This window comes from Rhea pennata, chromosome 8 (assembly GCF_028389875.1).
Source record: "Rhea pennata isolate bPtePen1 chromosome 8, bPtePen1.pri, whole genome shotgun sequence".
Lineage (NCBI taxonomy): Eukaryota > Metazoa > Chordata > Aves > Rheiformes > Rheidae > Rhea > Rhea pennata.
In genome coordinates this window covers 7,249,978-7,269,781 of record NC_084670.1, presented here as the reverse complement: position 1 = coordinate 7,269,781, position 19,804 = coordinate 7,249,978, and the positions used below count along the sequence as shown (strand labels likewise).

General features: G+C 37.6%; 1 protein-coding gene across 1 annotated transcript; it reads right to left on the bottom strand.

The window, feature by feature from the left end:
* Positions 1-138: 138 nt before the first annotated feature.
* On the bottom strand, positions 139-19,117 carry ORC1 (origin recognition complex subunit 1). The gene is made up of 16 exons (XM_062581602.1): positions 19,014-19,117; positions 18,169-18,296; positions 15,161-15,330; positions 14,359-14,740; positions 13,386-13,677; positions 12,781-12,885; positions 12,235-12,430; positions 10,370-10,476; positions 9,440-9,541; positions 8,819-8,990; positions 7,144-7,251; positions 6,231-6,380; positions 4,698-4,817; positions 2,969-3,135; positions 1,743-1,830; positions 139-330 (listed from the first exon to the last, which is right to left on the bottom strand). Exons 1-16 carry the CDS (start codon positions 19,100-19,102, stop codon positions 139-141), a joined length of 2,568 nt encoding a protein of 855 aa, XP_062437586.1. The 5' UTR covers positions 19,103-19,117.
* Positions 19,118-19,804: the final 687 nt, after the last annotated feature.

Genomic DNA, 19,804 nt, shown 5'->3' with positions numbered 1-19,804 from the left:
GCTACATCAAACATTTAAACATAATGTTTAGGGAAAATACAACATTCCACTATTTCCATTTTATCATTTAAAAACAATTAAAAATAGACAATATTTAAAATATTTATACATATATAAACATAAAATATTATTGCCTTATTAATCCTTGAGTGCATACATGACATCATCCTGGCTGATATTTAGTCGCACCCGCATGTGAAGATACTTAATACTGGATTCCACCAGCAAGAGCCTGCAGGCACCAAGCCTTGAGCACACTGCCATAATTTCTGATACTGTAGGACTCTGCAAACCTTCAATTCTACACAACGCTACATGTTGATGATATACCTAGGGGAAGAGAGAAAATAAATAAATAAAATTTTATATACACATGCACGCACACACACACACACACACACAACTCCGTTTTACCTCCTGCTACAATGTTATGGGTCAAGATGAAAAATGGAAGCGTTTAGTTCCCTTTCCCTCCTTCTGTGGGAGGGGAGGAAAAACTAGTTACAGTCCTTTAAGAAATGCATGGATGCTAGTGTTTTAACAAAGAATATTAGGACTTTGTCAAAGAAATAATAATTCTAAGCTAAAGTTCCCTTTGTCATACAATCAAAAAAAGCAAAACAATCAGCAAGCTAGGTTAACTTTTTATTTATTTATTTATTTATTTTTAAATCTGTTACTAAACCTCCTCTCCCCTGAACTGTGTGGAATAAAGCCAATCCAGCAGATCAAGAGCTGGCATAAAACTACATATTAATCCACTCTGAAATGATAGGCAGCCCCAGTGACAAGTTAGTATGAGTCATACTGACTAGAAACAGGGAAGATCACAGCTGAAAAAGGCACATAATTCACCTTTAAGCACAGAAGAAACAGTGACAAGAAGAAAACACTTGTCACAAATGATGCAGGCTAGTAAACCCTGCTTTTCTAAATCTCTGGAAAGAAACCGCTTTTGGTGTCTGAGGAAAGCTACATTTTTAAGGGGAGGGGGAAAAAAAAGTAACCTAGCAGTTTAATAAAATATTTCTTGATGTTTAAGCACTGATCACCCAGAATCTATGCAATCAAACTGGTATAGATCTTCAGGAGCTAATAACAGAAAGTGTGACTAGAATGCTTACTAGCAAGCCTACAGGAACAGTAAAACTAGCAAATTATAGTCCTAAACATTTTTATTAGGTAAATATTAACAGTTAGCTTCTGTACTGTGGAATCCATGAAATTAATTCCATACAGGGACTACATGCTGGTGATCGCTATTTAACAAAGTCTACTCAAAAAAAAGATTGAAGCTATTATTGATATATGTGCCTCTGTTGAGAAAGATAGCAAAACAGAAGTTGGAATTAACTTTCGGGCTTCCTATTTGAACCATATCACCTAGTATTCACAGGCTACCTCTTATTTCTTCTGTTTTGAAGCAAGTTACACAGAGGGATGCAACATTTTCAGATGCAGGCCAAAAAAAATCATGTTGTGTTCTGTAACACTGGTAACATTAACACAACAGCAGGTGCTTCCCATTCTAAGCATTTAGTCCCATACAAGAACAGGTGGTGGCATAAGTTAGGCTTTACACCTGGCCTGGACAGCCATATCCAAATTTACCTTGTTACTGTATTATCTTAGATCAAATCGTAAGAATTAAGAAAGCTGAAATGTTTGCACTTTTGCCTGATAATTATTGGAATGACAAAGTTTTGTTTTTTTCTTCGAAGCACTGCGAAACACTAACTTACCTGTTGCACTGTTGCTTCCTCAACACCTGCCCTGCGAAATTCTGCTAAAATTGCTTTCAGAAAGATTTGCTCATGTAGTGAGGCACTCCTGAATATCAAAGGAAAAAACAAAACAGAAATCAGTATACCAAGTTTAGAATCTGTGAAACCTTAGAAGTTTGGAAGGGAAGCAAAATTGCTTGGGAAGCACAAATTGAAATGCAGAGTGTTTTTCTACATGAGAGAGAAAAAAAAATGCAAGACTTCCTTCCTTATGTATCTCAACTAGCCAGTATTTTACAGCCTACATATCTGGCACTACGATACACTGCATATCATTCAACTTCTATTTCACCATATCTGAACACAACATTTCATCCTATGCATCATTGGAGGCTCAACTCATCAGTTAAAGCATTCTGCAAAGTTTGGTCATTGTGCAGACCCCTGTTTCTTACAAGCACTTACGCTAAGAGTTACATAAAACAGAATTTAATATGGTAAATCCTCATGAATTGAAGGATTGAAGGATGCAGTAAAACCATGTATGTGTTGGGCTATACAAGCCTATAGCTCCTTTAATAATTATGAACCCGGGCTGTGAATGGCAGAACCCATACAGAACATTGCACATGTTCTGCAGTGTGTTATGGTGCTCTATTACAGTCTGCTCAGGGGTCTGTTGCACCTAAACGAGCAAGGAGAGTTGCACAATATGAGCAGATCTGTAGCATAAAACAAGTTGACTCTGAGGACCTGAGGCTTTCGCCACATGGGTCTGAGGCTTTTCCTTCCGCATAGCTCTAGTCTGGCCCAGTATGCTGAATGACCAGTAGCAACTGCAACTGTGAGCTCCTGAAATGCATCTTCCAGATTTAGTTCCATCTGGAAGGAATTCAGATATATGTATTTGGAAACTGCAGTTCAGTGTAAATCAACATACAGTAAACAGGGATGACCAGGAAATTTCAGAAGTCTGCTTGTATTCTGACCAAAGACACTAACATATAGGAATGACTTATTAAAAGTTATACAAGATGTCTCTGTCTTTCATTGCTATTTTGTATTTCTGTCTTCTAGCTGTGCCGTGAGGCTTGTTTTGTATGATATTTCAACAAAGAATTAAGCATCACATACACTCCTAAGGGGAGGGTGGAAGGCAGTAAGGACAGACTGAGAATTTTTGGAAAACAGCAGTGAAAAAGACGCAAAGGGAAGAAACACCTGTGAAAAAATAGTGTTTTTACCTGATTGCATTTATGTATGGGGATGAAAACATTTCATCTATGGCTTCTGTTATGTGGGCCATCCTGACTATTCCAGAAGTATTCTTCTGGCTAGCAAACTCACAAATTTCAGTGGCCCTTCTGCAGATATCAAGGCAACGTCTTGCATCACCGGACAATGCTGCTACCTGAAAGTAAACATTACAGGTCTTTAACAACATTTCCTACTAGTTGAATAAAGAATTTAGCTAGAATCGATAGAAAAAAAAGAAAGAAAAAAAGCAAAATCAAGAAGGTAATTCCACCATGGACTACATTACTAGAATCCCACATTTTAAGATAACAATTTTACTGACCAAAAAAAAAGACCGAAACACCCTCTACAGATCAGGTCATTCCAAATTTAGGACTCCAACCTCTTCTATAACCACAGAAGTTGGAAGTAAAAATACCAGGAAATTCAAGGAGAGCAGATTCAGTACAATACCAAAAGTTTTCAAAAATGTTATCAAGAGACCATACCTATATTCATGTAGAAAGTAGAGCTGAGTTTTTCCCATGCACGTACATAATGGAATATAGATTTTAAGGGACTACACGAATTTTTTTAAATAGCTCTCAAATAGCTTTAAATAGCTCAAAAAGACATCCAAGATGGTGAACTTAAAAGTGCTTGACAATTTTTAGATGTCTGACATATCTGAAACTTAAGTACTTCTGAGAACTCCACTTGTGGCTTACATTTTTAAATAAAGCTATGAGCATTCACTAGATACAATATTAGCGTGGTTTTCTCTGTAGATGCTTGTAACAGTGGGAAGCCCTACGACCCAGCTAGAACCAAGAATAAGAAACCCTTTAAAAAAATCTAATCACAAGTAATTGTGATCATATACATTGGAAGAAAAAAAACATAGTACAAGAACATAATAGATTATCCAGGCCGCAAAACCATCACCATTACTCTTAGAAAAAGTAGTTCCTTCCTAACAAAACAAATGCTTATATTTTGACATAACTGTGTGAACATTACACAATTTATGTATATAAATATACAATTATGTTCAGTAGAAAATGGTTTTAAAAGTATACTGGTTTGTAGATGTTCTAGCACATTAATAGAGTCTCTTTATTTTAATGTATAATTGCTAACATAAGACATTAAACAATGCATCCATCTTAATTTGAGAAACTATTGCTTCCTAATGCATTATTTATTTTACTTTGTACAATAGAGAGTATAAACACCATACCCAAAAGCATATATATATATATATATATATATATATATATATATATATATATATATCGGAAACAGAACAGGTACCACTTACTGTGCTAAGACTGTAACACCTTGAGAAAGTGAATGTGGCTATTTCCACTATCACTGGCATACTGATCTTTGTTAAGATGATCCCATGATTCAGATTATGCCACACAGTGGAGAAAGCTGACATCATTACACATCATCATGACCCTGCTGTCATGCCTCCAGCTCCTGGAACATACTGCTGCCTTCTCAAAGCCAGTGGAAAATGCAAGGACACTGCTTAGGAACGCTTCCTGCAAAAATGTCCTGCATATCTTACAGAAAACACAGTGCATGATCCACTACTAATGCCCCACTTTGTCTCCAACACAGACATGTAAACACAGAAGTCAGTCTGTCTTCCTGTACAAGGTGCCTCTCTTTCTCCCATCACGTTCTTTACTTAATGCAGTATGGAGGAGACATCTGGACTGTGTTTACCTTTCTGGAAACTAGCTGAATTGCATCCTCTTCAAATGTCTTCACGTTGTTCAGTCTGGATGAAATAATTTGCTGTAACTGTTTGTAGGTGTAAGGCTGAAAGGACATTCTGGTGAGGCCCTACAGTAAACAATACAATATAGTGAGAAGTGTTTGTAGTGCTTCCAAGTATACTATGGTTTTACTTCTGTTACACAATTCTGTACTCAAAAGGGCATACCTAAATTTCTGTTAAAGAAAATATTCTCTCCAATTAACAGATTCGAAAGCTACACTTCTCTTATATTCAATTGGAAACTCTCAAGTGCTCAAGCATAGCTTGTTAGTTAGCAGTTTTAATTTTTCTGGTAGGAACAGACCCTCATGCACATCCTTCCCCTCTGAATATCAATTAATATCAGTTACTCTAATCTTCTGCTTCATACTTGCAAAACAAACATGCGCATCCATAAATGCAACTGAGACTGAGTGAAGGCCAGTAGCTGGACCACCCTGCTGAAAGGCCACAGGAGCAAGAGCTGCTACCATTAGAATTCAAATTCCTCTTACAGAACTTATAAACAAATCAAAGCCACCCAATATGAGAATCTTTTGATTGCAACTGTTTAAGCACCTTTTCAACTACAGTCACAGAACAAAACAGTAATCTTTCCTTTAGCACATTTGTATAAGTGTATACAGTTCTATTGCTAACTTCACATGGTAGCCTGCAAAGTTAGCAAGCAGCCAAAAATTAAAAATCCTCTTCTGACTCAGGCTAATAAAAACTGATTTCAGATAAGAATGACATATTATGACCATTGTTATAAACGGATGGCACACTGGCTTTCATAATCTACAGAAGGCCAGAGCTTTGCAGTCCATGGGCCAAGAAGCAAGTGCCTGGAGTCCCAGATCATTAGCTGTTCTGCAAGTTTAGCAAGTGAGAGGGTAAGCAATCGATTTAATTACTGTGTAACTATTTCTAAGTCACAGAAGGATGGAGGCACACAGTACTATTTTTGCAAATCACTTTTCAGAGCAGTGTTGAAATAATAACATAGGAAAATGTATTAAACAGGTTTAGAGCACATCTAACTTTTCTGTCCAAAGGTATCCAGCATAGAAAATAATCTACCACCTGATAATGGCAGACAGGTGCCTGGAAGGAAGGAGAAAAGAGGAAGGGAAAAATCAGAAGGGAATTTCTCTGAACTCTGGAATAAGCAGCTTAACTATAAGGCACAGCATTTGATTATCTAAGTCTTAATATATTTAAGAGGACATCTGCATCCTTTTTGTTAATTTGTCCTTATAAGAACAGAGTGTTTTTACATGGCATAACATCTAATTAGCTAGCTAGCTCCTACACCTACTTTCTTGGGATTTGTGTGTTCAACATCCACCCTCTGGAGAGGAGAGGGAACTATAAAAGCATTGCCAAATGCCTGCTGTAACCCATCCTCCCTTTCTCCTGGATTACCTTTGACAGCACACAGTATTTAATTTATCCTCCTCATTTCCAAGCATAACAACATAACTGCTAGGACATACCAGCCTGCTAGCTACTCTGTTCATCATGATTCTCTCTGGCAAGTCCATTGTGTTAGCGATGGCCAAGATGATTAACTTGGAATGCTTTTGAGTTGGCCAGTCAAATAAATTGTACATCACATTCTGCTTCCGGGTCCACAGAAGATCAAGCTGAGGAGAGAGAAAGAGAAGAAGTTGCCTGAAAAATGACCACCTTGCATTTACAATGCTCAATCAGGGCTCGAGAGAACAAGCTCTGCCACAGAACACTTCTTAGGTGATCCTGAAAAAGCTGCCTTTGTCTTCCTTATTCATTTATTAACAGAATGCCTTTTTGGAATTAAGGCACTAATCTCTTTGAAAAGCACAGCCCCACTAGATGTTTGAACAGTGCTTACCACAGTATGAAGCTGCAGTTTTTAAATACTCTTCTGATATTAATACTGTGTCTAACAGAATCAAAAGACCATCCATGTGAGGACCTGAATCAGCTCACACACAAAGTAAATGCGCATTTGTTATTTACTGAACACAGCATGCTCAAAGAGCTTCAGAGGTAGAATACGGTGCACGTCATTGTGAATTTCCTCACAGAAAGAGCAGCAGCTTCCAGACAAAAAAACAAGCTGTAGATAACTGAATTTAGGGTATTTAGAACTTTACACAACATGAACCAAAAGAAAACATGAAACCCACCTGAAAAACAACACAGAGAAAAATATAGCAATAGGATACTTAACTATTTACATTCAGTTTACTGATAAGGCCAAGGGCAGCTACTTGCATGTCTTCTCTCCTATATCTGCTCCTGTTAGAGCATACAGGATATACTCTAAGCATAGACCACTTAAGCACATTTTATCCTTTTCCATCATCTAAAAATTAATTTCCTATAACATTTGAGAAAAAGAGAAGAAAGAATTCCTTGACTCACCTCATCCACTATCAGCACTGTGGTCTTCCTCTTTGGTCCAGAGGTAGAGAACAGTTTGGCCAACAGTGCTGCAGCATGGGTTGCTGTCACCTTTTGACCGGTCAGTAACTGGACAAGGATTAAGCAATGCTGCAGGTTAATCCACTATAGGCATGGAAATTTAATTCTTATTCTGTTTGAGCATCTCTCTAATACTCAGCAACAAGCACCCAGTTTCTTTTCTATGACAGTGGTGGTGAGAACAATGCCCCGAAGGCATACAAAAATTAATGAATACAATTTCAAAATTAAAGTATGTATGCAAAATCAGTTGTTTGGCCAAGTTCAGACTCAAATCTTAAAATAAAATGGAGATTGCATTTGAAGGTTGTATTTGTTCTCCAGAATCATATCTTCCCTTTTTAAGAACTGATCTCTGATTTCTAATTATTAGAGTTTCAGCATGACAATAATCTGTACTTGTTTCATGTTTCTAATTCAAGGACAGTCTGAATCAGTCATATAAAGCAATTTTCAGAGATCCTGATTCTACAGCTCTAGAACTGAGCATCCAAAATGGCTCAGAACTCAGATTCTTGCAGTGGAATTGGCACACTTTCTGTAAACAGGTATCTGTCATTTGTTGTTCATTGTCTCTATTTCTGTCCAGGCCCTGCTGTTGCTGTTCTCTTCTTTATAAAATTCCCAAAGACAGTGAGGTAGCTGCAATACACTCTATATATTGCTTTGGAGTTAATAAAAAAAAAGAGAGAGAGAGAACTAAAGTGTAAGACTAATGTGCAGCAAGGGGGACAAAGCAATCAGAAATGTAGCAGCCATGTGTAGAATACTTAGCAGCAGAGGAAGAAGCAGAGAAGTGACTGGTTTATTTGACAACATGCTCCCATAAAGGATACCTAACTGGGCTAGCTTGAAGTGCTGAGACCCACAGAGACAACAGATTTTACTCCCAAAGACTTATTCTTGATTTATTTTACAAATGTTAAATTCATTTATGCTGCACAGGACAGAAACAAGGAGCGTTAAAATACCATTACTATGAAAGGAGGTAATTGTTCTCATGGAGCTTTTCATTGTGCTACAGAAACAGAGTGACCTGGCTATAGCACGTTCCCTCATGTAGCACTGTCCATGGTGCTTTGAGGGAAGGATGCAAATATGCATATTTACCCCTCAAATATGACTCTAGAGACATTTGAATAATATATATCACTTCCCACTCAAATAGGAGATGTCAAACTTAAATAAGTGAGACAGAAGTGTTTAAGAAAAGGGACTAGATGTTTCAGCAAATACATAATTTCAATGCTAGGTCACTGGCTTAAAGTGATCCTAGGCTGACACAGATCTCAAGCAATTACAGTCTGAAGACTACTAGATGATCTTAATGCAGTTCTGAGAAGGTTAAATCACATTCATATAAACTATCAGCAGCCCCAGATGAGATACTGCAGACTAGTTTGTCATGAGGATTTAGAATACAGTATTATTCACAGAGACAGTCCCTCTTTAGCAGGATTATTATGTGATGACAGACTGATTAACCTCTTAGCCCCTCCAATAATGATTCTGTTGCTACAGTAACTTCCAGAGCTGTCACCTCAGCAACCTTCTAAGAATGTACCTGCACAAAAGAAGGTAAAACCAAGAAAGCCACTGAAGAGGCTTTGCTCACCTCTAGTATCTGCACATAAGCTTGGTGAGGGTCAGTCAGCTTCATGCCATTGATCTCTATGAACTGGAAGGACGGTAGCTCATCATTTTCTGCAGCTTGCTGCAGACATCGAATTACTTCATGAACAGTTGCAGTTTTACCTGTTCCAGGAACTCCAGAAATGTACATGCACCTACAAAAGATGACATTTTATCAACGTGAGTGAGCAAAAGAAACCTCCCAAATCAAGGAGCTGGAATTCCTGGGCTCTGAGACCACCTTGAATACCACTCCCCTCTGTGACTTCAGGGAATTCCCTATATTTCGATTACTTTATTTGCAAATTCAACATGCAACTTATTAGAAGATCATCAAGATTTTTGTTACTACTGAAGTAATTAATCTAAATTACCTTCTAAATGCTAATTTACTTTTAAAACAAATAGAAAACCCCACACCTTTCCCCAGACACCTAAAATTGACTAGGTATTTCAGTCTTTAATTAAATCTGTACAAGAAGAGATCACATTACACAAATCTGTACAAGACTGCATAAGTCTTTCCAGGGAGAATAGGTATCAGTAAAATTTAACTAAGAATCTTAATTCAATTAAATGAGAATAACTCTAAACTCAAACTCACCCTCCTGTACCATCAATAAGTTTGCTTTCCACAAAATTATAGATATCCTGGAATTCTTCTTCACGACAAGGCAGCGATTCAGGGACAGCAGAAACATGCAGCCTTTCGATTAAAAATAATAATAATAATAATTAAAATGGAGACAGGAGATCCAAGAGTTGCAATTTCACAGTTCTGCTTGGAGGGTCTCCTGAGAAAAAACAGCCAACCCTCCCACCCCCCCTTTCACAGTTATGCAAAGGTTTTCAAATCTCTTACATATTTTAAGTCTAAGCACCAATGTCACGCATCCCAAAACAAACAGCCTAGTCTCTCTATAAAGGCTTTCAAGCTTTAGGAGAGCTGAACAGCCACCTTCATGAGCAAACAGTATGAATATTCAGCAATAAAGACTATCTGCTGCTATTCACAAAAAAATTATAAGTCAAGGTAGGGGGAGGGACAGAACAAGGGAGACTGATCATAGGAAAGCGTTAGCCAAGTAACTGGGAGGAAACTAAAATTTAGAATGAGAAATACTATCAGTTCAGTATGCATTTCCCCTACTATGTCAGGATTTAGAACAAAACTATGAAGCCTTTTCACCACCAAGAAGGGCCAGATAGCATTTTATAATCTAAAGCTAATAGAAGAGAATCCTTATTTTTCTGATGTTGCATAGAATAAAACCAGATACCTAATTCCATAAAACTTAGCATGGACTGTTTACAGTAATTTGAAATTCTAAAAATAGTATTGTAAATATTACTAGTATTTGTAATTCTAGTATCATACTGTAAATTTATAAGTGATCTTCTGATACCAAAAATGCTATGAACCTTTACAAAATTTATTCAATAAAGACAACATTTCTCTCTTTCAGCATAGCCAACTGCTCTGTGTACTTGAAGCAAAAAGATGATTTCCTCCCTTCAGTCAACTACACATTACCTTAGTCTGGCTTCTTCTAGTATGCTAGCTGGTTTCTGTGTTGCATGGCTGCGTTTGGGAATCTCAGGAGTTGCATTCCGAGGTGTCTTGGGTGTTCCTGGTAAAGGCTGCAAAGAAAAGTTAAAAATCGCAAACAGATTTTCCATATACATGAATTTCTAATTGAGATTAATGTTTTGGAAGCTTGTATGGATGATTATTTATGCACAAAGACTACCTGAGAATGTCAGAGTACAAGATAAAAAGAGAAACAGTTTTCACAAAGCATAACTAGCAAACGAGCTTTATAGTTTTTTCTTCCTTGAAAAAGAAAAAGAAATTAGGAGGGGAAATGGTGACACAGACAACCCCACCTTTTAACTGATGGAAGAATTTTAAAATTCTTTGTTTTCTTCTGAAGTGCTGCCTTAAAAAGCAATCCAGTTCTTAAAAAGCAGCAGGCAACTAAAAACTGATTTATATGTGAATTTCATCATCCAAACACACACCTGGCTATGGTCATAAAAAAAAAAAAAAAAAGGAAAAAAAAAAAAACAGTCCTAAAGCATCAGGCCAAGGGTCCACCCGGCCTCGAATCCTGTCTGCAACAGTGGCCATGACACTGCATAAAACCGCTGGCCACGCATCTTTGGTGTGGCCATGAACTCTATAGAGCATCCCTTTTGTGTTGGTAATCACCTGCACACTGGCAAGCCTTCAAGAGTCAAGAGGGTTCTACCGCCAAGTGCATAGTTGATCTCATGTCTGCCTGTTATATAGTAGACTGCGTTGAGCAAAGGCTGTACAGAAAAAGAGAACTAACATGTCTCAGTGTGCAGTTTACAAAAAAAAAATAAAAATTCTGGACATAAGTGGCTGCTTAGATAACCGCAAGAACATACTATTCCAGTTTTCAACCATTTTTCAGTTCAGAGAATTTCATGAAAAACTGACGTAGTTTGATCTGTTGAGGGTTACTAAATAAGCATTCTTGGGTACTTATGCCCATACTCATGTAAACCATGTAAGCTTCCTGCAGCCACAGTATCCCTTGGCCAAGAGCTGCAGAGGTTTAATTACTCTTTGAATAATTGCCTAACTACTCTTTTTGTTTTGGTCCCAATTCCTACTACATATATTTAAGAGCTTGTAGTTTACACCAGGAGAGAAAGAAAAATTTCTCATCAGCCCTCCTGAAACCCATGAATTTATAGACTTACTGTGTTTCATCACATATTGTCTAGTTTTCAGGTTCACTAGTTATATACTACTCTATTGTTTCCCATATAGAGTCAAATCCATTTATTTGATCACATCTCCTGCCTTGCTCTGAACTAGTGTGAACATACTTTTTGATACGAGAGGACCAGAACTGCATGGTCTTCTAGTTAAGGAAAAAAAAAGAAAAAATCCAGTAGCAACTCTTCCCTTAATAAAGCTCCCCAATGCTTCATTCAATAAGTCTTCACATGTCACCAGTATCCATCCTGGATCCACAGCGTGAAAGCTACCATTTCAGAACATACACTGATTCACTGACTCCTAGCAAATCTTACTCTCCCTGCCCTCTTCCAGTAAGAGAAAGCTTTAATAGCCACAGAACAGGATAAACTGCACATTCATCAGTCACTGTTCAGCTCCAGCCCAATCCAACAATTTCCTTCCATAGGGTGGAGTCTTTTGATCAACGCTCATTCACAACACACATGTGGTTCAAACCACCTACTCAGTTCTCATATAGAAGATCATATGAGCCAAGTTAATCTTTTATTAAAAGCTAAAGGGTTTTGATACTTAACTTTGGTACACATGCATCAAGCATTCAAATAATTGGCTTAGAAATAACAAAAATAGCTCTTTTAAATGTCAGTTACAAGGAATCTTACGGTTTTCTTCGGTGTCTTGGCAGGAGTGTGAACTGAAGATTTCCTTGAAGATTTTGGGGTACTGAATATTCTGCTTGATTTAGAATTCCTCTTTGGAGTACAGAGCACTTCATTCTCTTCTTCACTACTGGAGTAAGAGCTGCCCGAGCTAGACAGAAAGTCATCTTCATTGTCCGATTCCAGTGTATTTAATAAGCTATGAGTAAAAGAAGTGGCAGTAAGTTTTTTAAAGCTACATACAATTCTACTTACCACAGATTACTTGATACATTTTCAGCTTTTTCTGTATTTACCACAATCAACAGGCCAAATTTTCCACTTGAGCTGTTACTTGTCCACAGCTATTCAAATCAACTGCTTAAAGGGAAATTAGTTTTCTGATCAACACCTTGAGTGAGCTTTATATTTCTGAATATAATACGTTTTTCACTTACACTACAATTAAGCTGTGCTTCTGGAGCCATTTGCATTTCAGTATTAATCCAAATAAACTCCAAAGGCTTCAAGTTATTACTAGCAATCTGAATCAATGGAAGAAAAGGTTACCTGATTTGCTCTGCAATGCGAGCGCTTGTCATCTGTGCACATTTTCTGTGAGAACGAGGGGTCACTACAGTGTTCTGACTACCTAGTTTCTGATGTCCAACCAAACTGTAAAGAAAGAAAAAGCTACTTATATATCCCCTTTGCATCACACTTGTAAGGATGGAGAAAAAGCCTCTTAGTCCTCAGGCTCAACTTTTATGCCTGCAAGGAAATGGACATTTTCATTCATGCTGATGGAATGTAAATCATAACCAATGTGTCTTCAATTCCATTTCATATCATCTTACCATTCCCATTCCAATCTCTTCCCTCTGCTCAGGAAACTGCAGGCTGCTTGTGTCTATTTCTAAAGTCAGCTTCTCCTGTGATGCCACCTTCTCATTCACTCATCTCCAAGTAACATGCTTTCTAGAGCTTCATCATAGTTCATTTGTAACTGTTTAAGCAATCCCCCTTCCTCTCTATGATTTCAACAGAGAGAACAGTTTGGTACATACAGAGACTTTACCCATTTAATTTTCAGAAGCTCTTTCATAAATGTGCTTTAAGAGAACCACATACAAATACAAATCTCATACAACAATTATCATAATGCTATTCCTTACCATATAGTGTCTTCTTTCATATGAAGATTCTTTTCTTCCTTGCTGGAGTCTCTGACCTTATTGTAGGGGGATAATCGTATTGTATCACTAAGTCTCTGCTCATGCTCTTCACTATCAAGCGTTGACTTTGGCTTGTCATTGCTACAAGACATTTTTGGTGGTGAGCCTAAAATTCCAGTGAATTTCACTTTTCGTTTAGTAGCTGATGGTTCTGTCATTGCATCACAGTCATCACCCAAAAGTTCTAAAACATCATTTCCTGAGAGTTTGCCTTGGGGAGATTTTGTGGGACCTAGGAATCAAGAGCAGAATGAACTTTTGTCAGGCTTCAATGCGTCTGGTTTGGTTAACTATTAGGTGACATGTATGACTGGCTCAGTAGTTGTCATATAAATTTATAAATTTAAACGAAAGGCAACCGTATTAAACTACAAGGACAAAAACTGAATCACTGAAAGGCATGCATTTCCTCTAAAAACATGAAGTAGTAATACAGGGACTGATTTTTTGGTTTATCTCCTTCTATCCCTTACAACTCTATCCAAGCACCAGTTTGAACGTGTGGTGTTACTGATAGTACACGTATGGCCAAATGCCCTTCTCTAGTCAAGTCCAATATAAACATTTTATTGTGTATTAGAAGATTAAAGAAAGAAAATCGGACCTTCTGAGGTCAAATTAGGCTGACCAATAGCATTTCAGTGAACAAGAACTTTAGACTTCTGTTGCAAACAAAACGTTTGCAGCAGCAATGGAACATAAGCATAACACTTGCTTGAAATAGGAGACATAAGACAACTGATGCTTGCAAAAGGCAAAGGCTAACCCCAAAGCCTGAATAAAATAGGTAATTAATAAAATCAGTAGTTAAAATACTGATGTTGAGTTATGCCAGTGTCTGAACTACCCAAATTGAAGAAACAAAACATACACAAACATGCATTCAAAACTATACAGGTATACATATACATACTGCTTAACTGTAACTTCTTCCTTGCTCTTGGAGTTTTCATATCATTAGCTACTCTCTGTGAATGTCTCTCCTTAGACAGGGAGGACTTGGAAGCAGAATGTTTTGATTCTATTTCCATCTCAACATTTTTCTTTTTTTTCACACTGCGCACAATTCTCTCGGTCTCTTTCTTCAGGGAGCAAATGATGTCCAAAGGAAAGAGCGAGGATTTTGTCAAAGAGTTTGGGCTACCACTTGTTTTCTTGTTAGCTTCTTTCAGTTTAGTGAATGTGTCAGGGGATAAAGGTTTAAAGCATTTCCCATCCCAAGACTGTTTGACATAGAAAGTTTGTTCCTTGTTTAATGTAATAGGTAGTGCTTCCCCTAGACGCAGCGGTATTACCTGTAAAAGAGAAAATATCAAAAAACATATGTCTTGGAATTTTCTGTTAATTTAGCATTCAAATATTTTCTATTCACATAACTTATTATTGGATCTCTTGTAATCCTTCATTATAGAGGGCAATGTCTCCAAACTATATTTAAATTGGCATTAGTTTACCACACTACAAGACTCCCATCACTTCCCTCCAAGGAATCCCCTAAATTTTAGGGCTGTCTGACAACAACCAAACTCATTTTCAGATGGAGGAACATTAACAAATTCCAACTATTCTATACAACTGCATTAATAGTCAAATAGACATGATGTATTTAATTTGGGAGGGAATAAAATAGCTGTACTGTTCTGTTATGCTTTTCAAGTTTGGGGGGGGGAGGGGTTCCTTCTTTCCTCTAAATACAGATGGGCTGCAGTACATACCATGACACTTTTAATAATGGTCTCCACAGCAATGTCAGTGTCATATCCAGGAACTTGATCGAAAAATACCTCTTTGGGAGAGATCTCTCTTTTAAGCATTTTCCTTTTATTCTGAGGTATCTCTGTAATATGAGAAAACCACTGCACAATTGCATGTTTCTGCTGAGCACCTGTAACAAAAAAAAGTCAGTGAACATTAGAATCTGTTTTTGTTGGATCACATTTAGTTAACACTATTTCAGCAAAGCTCAATGACTTCAGCTGAAATATGTCATTAGACACTTGACATATAAATACCAATAAGCAGTGTTCTTCCCCAGGAACTTTTGGTTTAGGCAGAACAGAAAAACAGAATGAAGAAAATTACTATACTATATAAACTATATCATACAGAACCAATGGTAAAACTAGGAACTGATTTCAGATCTGAGGTCACATCTCCAATAATGCAATACTTGTATTTAAAAAACTATTCATAAACTATAACTAATATTACACAATTCTAATCCTCATAGTCCTGTCTTGCTAAGTATTCAAAGTTACACCTCATTACTAATGGAAAATTATTTACTAAGGATATGAAGACTGCAAGTATGCAGACAATTTTGTATCAATTGCTGCATAATTATATTTTTAAAAAGTGATGTTTAAAGATGGCAGAGTATGTGTCTCAATTCCATTATTATCTGTTGCTAGAACAAATGGTACCATTTTAAGGTCATCATAGCTCCAGTACTGACCGGGTGATACCACTGCCTGAAAGCTGTTTGATGGCATGTGCAAAAAGGATTAATAGGTTTTCTGGTGAACAAATGGGACCATTACCACCACATTATTCAGTGCTTACTACAGAGATCCAGGACAGTCACTGTAACCTCTCAACACTAGAGCATTCACTGGGACTGACTTGGAATAATTTACATGCAGAGGCTGAAGGCGCTGCAGCTTCTTTAGCTGTACTTGATCCTAGGGAATTTCACAGACTGTTTAAGTTCTTCGGATGCACTGGGGATAGAAAAGTCTTGTTTTTTTTTGTTTTTTTTTTTTAAAGAAAAAAAATCGAGCAGTTCATACAGTTCACTCAATTGACTGAAATCTGATCAAAACAGAGCTGGTTTTAAGGAACAAATTATTTAAAGCCAAGTATATTACTGCTGCAGAACTTGGAGGGAATTTCATGAGACCAGGATTCTGGGAGTTCAGTTTATATACGCATAGAAGTAAGTGATGTTTAAATAACTATATACGTTTCATAATGAAAATGCCAAGCTAATTTCCTGTAACTTGTGGAAGCAGCCATCAGAATATAACAACACCCAGAGAGGTGGCTGGAAGTTCTGGAAAACTTCCCTATCCATTCCTACAATTTTTTGAATTGAGAGGATGCTGTAATTTTCTCACATCTCTTCTAGAAAAAAAGGATGGATTCAGCTGGAGCACAAAATACACCCTAGTGTGATATAAGCTGGGGATGGTTACTGCATTTGAAAAGTTGTCACTTCATATAGTTCCTTTTGTTTTTTAATTAATCATGGAATATTCAGCCACAAGACAAAGCTGAGAAAAACTATGTTTTATGGAAAAAAAAAAAGAAAGAAAGAGAAATGAGAAATTCGAGTCAGTTACGACAAAAATCACTATTAATCATTTTAGTTCAGCAAAAATGCAAGGGGATTCTGAAGCATTAGCCAATCTTAACTAACAAAAATTTAGAAAAACACATTTATCCAGTGAATGGCTAGTGTACAGTTATTCATTAGAAAGTTTCTTAGATGTTCCTCTAAAACATCTGACCACTACCAATGGAAAGATCCGGGATTAATGGAGAACTGCTGTTTGACAGTTCAGATTTGCTTACTCAACTTTTGAAGCAGATAGGTCTACATATAAAAACTGATCTTCAGAATCATCATTTTAGGAAGAACCCAATCTCAACATAGTCAAAGTCTAACCATTCTCCCAGACTGAGAAAGTCAAAAAGGAAAATGTTGCATGGAACTGTGCCATCAAGTATAGAAAACCTCCCTGAACACAGGTAAGAATATGTATAAGAGACTGCAGTTTCTATTTTTAAAACTAAATTAGCATATCTGACTTGCAGGTGATTAATGAAATACTTGCATAGCATCTCAATCACTAACTACCTACAGACCAACTGATTCACCAGTTGTATTTTCAGACCAGTTCACCATCACAAAGGATGATGTTCCTTATTTGCATATATATAGTCTACTCAGACCTCACTAACTGAAAGCAAGGGCAAAAAAGGAGAACTGAGAAATTTCAAAACATTATTTGTAAATTCAGAGTTATTTTAAAGATAAATGAGAAACACATTTGTTTGCTGCTTAAAAAAATCAGGGAATCCTGCTATTATAATATGAATACACTAATGAAAGAAAGCTTGAATAAATATTACGAACAGATACAATGTAGATAGAGTTAAAAGAAACTTTTGGAATATATTACAACTGAACATCAAGTTTATCTCTACTTTAAGTTGTTTGTCCTCAATTAATTTTTAATTAATTCATTTTAATGAATTTATCAAAGATTAATGACAAGAGGAAAAGTTCAGCATCCTATTTCCAAGGAAGTTTCATGTCTTTCATTACAGCATGAATTCCCTCGCATCTAATACAACAAGCTCCTGAATTGCAATGCTCCTATTCCATACAGATTCTCTAGTCTCTAAACAAAGTGTTAGCTCACACTGTCTTCCTCAAGAATCCCTTTTCTTTTTTTTTTTAAGAGATGACAAACTAACACTGTAAGAATTTAATGTCTTTAGCTCTCTGTTTTATTTACCAACACCTAGTTGAAAGTAGCCATTAGCCTCAAATACTTGAGATACATGTGAATAGATGCAGTGATTACCAAAGCTTCATTTTCTTAATAAATTAGGCAACTAATACGATGTTAACACTAACTACATCACCATGAAGTAAGTATCTTTAAAACATTTAAGATTTCTCAGATAGAAGGATGTAAATTTTTATTACTCTTACCATCTTCATATAAATCCAGGAGTTGTGCCACAAAAGGTTGATCTGCATTCTCCCCTTCTACTAAAACAAACTCACCAAGCTGTATACAGGTTTCTGCTTGACTTCTTTCTAATTTAATAAGGATTCCCCTAGAGAGTGAGATGCGCATGTAGATTAACAGGATTTATATTCCTTTACAATTCAAGGTTCATTAAAGCTGATCAGCTGCCAGCCTTACAGCTATTTACCTCACCTTTTGCAAAGCCCGAATTTGAGTTTCCTGCTTAAATGCTTTCATATTCTTTAGCTCTACAAATAATAATACACATATGGCCATTATCTGGGATACGCTCACAGCTAACCAGCCAGCCAGTTAGTAACAAGTCAGCTAGAAGTTACCACACAACTTTAAGACTCATCTACTTAAAAGTCTTTTTTTTCCTTTTCACATTAAAGGATCCAAAGTGCTTTACACATCTGAAATTTATCACAAAAGCAGCTAAGAAACATAGAGGCCTTCTAACAGCAAACAAACACTCTTGCTGCATAATTTCCTGCTTATACTGCAGGAGAATTCAACTATCCAAAAAACTATCCCAATTTGAGGTAGACAAAAACAAGTCACATGCCAAATAGACAGCTAACACTCATTCACATATTTAATTAAATGCTTTCTTTTGTTTACATAATATATGATTTATAATTCAAGATATTTTTACATACATACAAGGTCCTGAGACATTGCTCAAAACCACTGTGCTTTATTCTAATTCTCACTATCACATTAACCTAAAGGATGCCAGAAAGGCAAAGAACATAACCTCTATTGTCTGTGGTTCCCCAAGTAAGCAAGAAGTGTTATTTACTTGTACTGCAAGGTCCTCAGTTTTCTGTCTGAGCTCATGGGTTTCCCATACCAGGAATAGATTCGTTTGCTCTGGTGTCGAGTGTTCATGATTCCTATAGAAAAGCAAAAAAGAAAAAAAACTGAACAAGCAAGTTTTGATTATTACTTAAAAATAAAAGTAGAGTCTTAAAAAAAACCCTCAAAATTGCTAGATTTCTAGAACTGCCACCAATTCTTTTTGAGCACACGAAGAAGCCGGCATTGGTCGGTGGGTTTACGGACGCCAGCCTTCGCCAGGCCCCCAGAGGCCGCTGGAGGACCAAGGAAGACGCGAAGGTTTCCGGTATTTAGGACAGCGGCTCCGAGCACACCGGCGCCCCTCTGAAGGCTTCGCCGGGCCATCTTTCGCCCGGGCCCCACAACACCTAGCGACCAGGCAGATGAGACTGTCCCGAACATTTCGACCGCACTTAAGCTATCCTAAATGCTTCTGAAGCAGAACTTTCCCTCTGGGAACACCTCACGAAGCTCAGAAAAGCGCAACTCCCCCCCCCCCCCCCACACACGCGCGCCCAGCGGGCGGTTTAGACGAGGCAGCGGAGGGCGCCGCCTCACAGAGCCGCTCCTGGGCGGCGTGCGGGGGCCGTGACCGGCCCACAAGGGGGGACTGAGGCGCCCAGCCGCCCTCACGGAGCGGCTGCAGGGCCGCCGCGCCGCGCCGCCCCCCTCCCCCACTCACCACAGCCCCTCAACGGCCCCGCGCGCGGCCACAGCAGCAGCAGCGACACGAGCTCGGCCACCGCCAAGGAT

Excerpts from the sequence above, each read along its gene's own strand:
- ORC1 (XM_062581602.1), bottom strand. The coding sequence starts at position 19,102 with ATGAACACTCGACACCAGAGCAAACGAATCTATTCCTGGTATGGGAAA. Across the intron at positions 14,741-15,160 it reads CCATTATTAAAAGTGTCATG|GTAATACCGCTGCGTCTAGG; the intron begins GTATGTACTGCA and ends TCTCTTTTACAG. Across the intron at positions 3,136-4,697 it reads TTCAGCTAGTTTCCAGAAAG|GTAGCAGCATTGTCCGGTGA; the intron begins GTAAACACAGTC and ends GTTTACTTTCAG.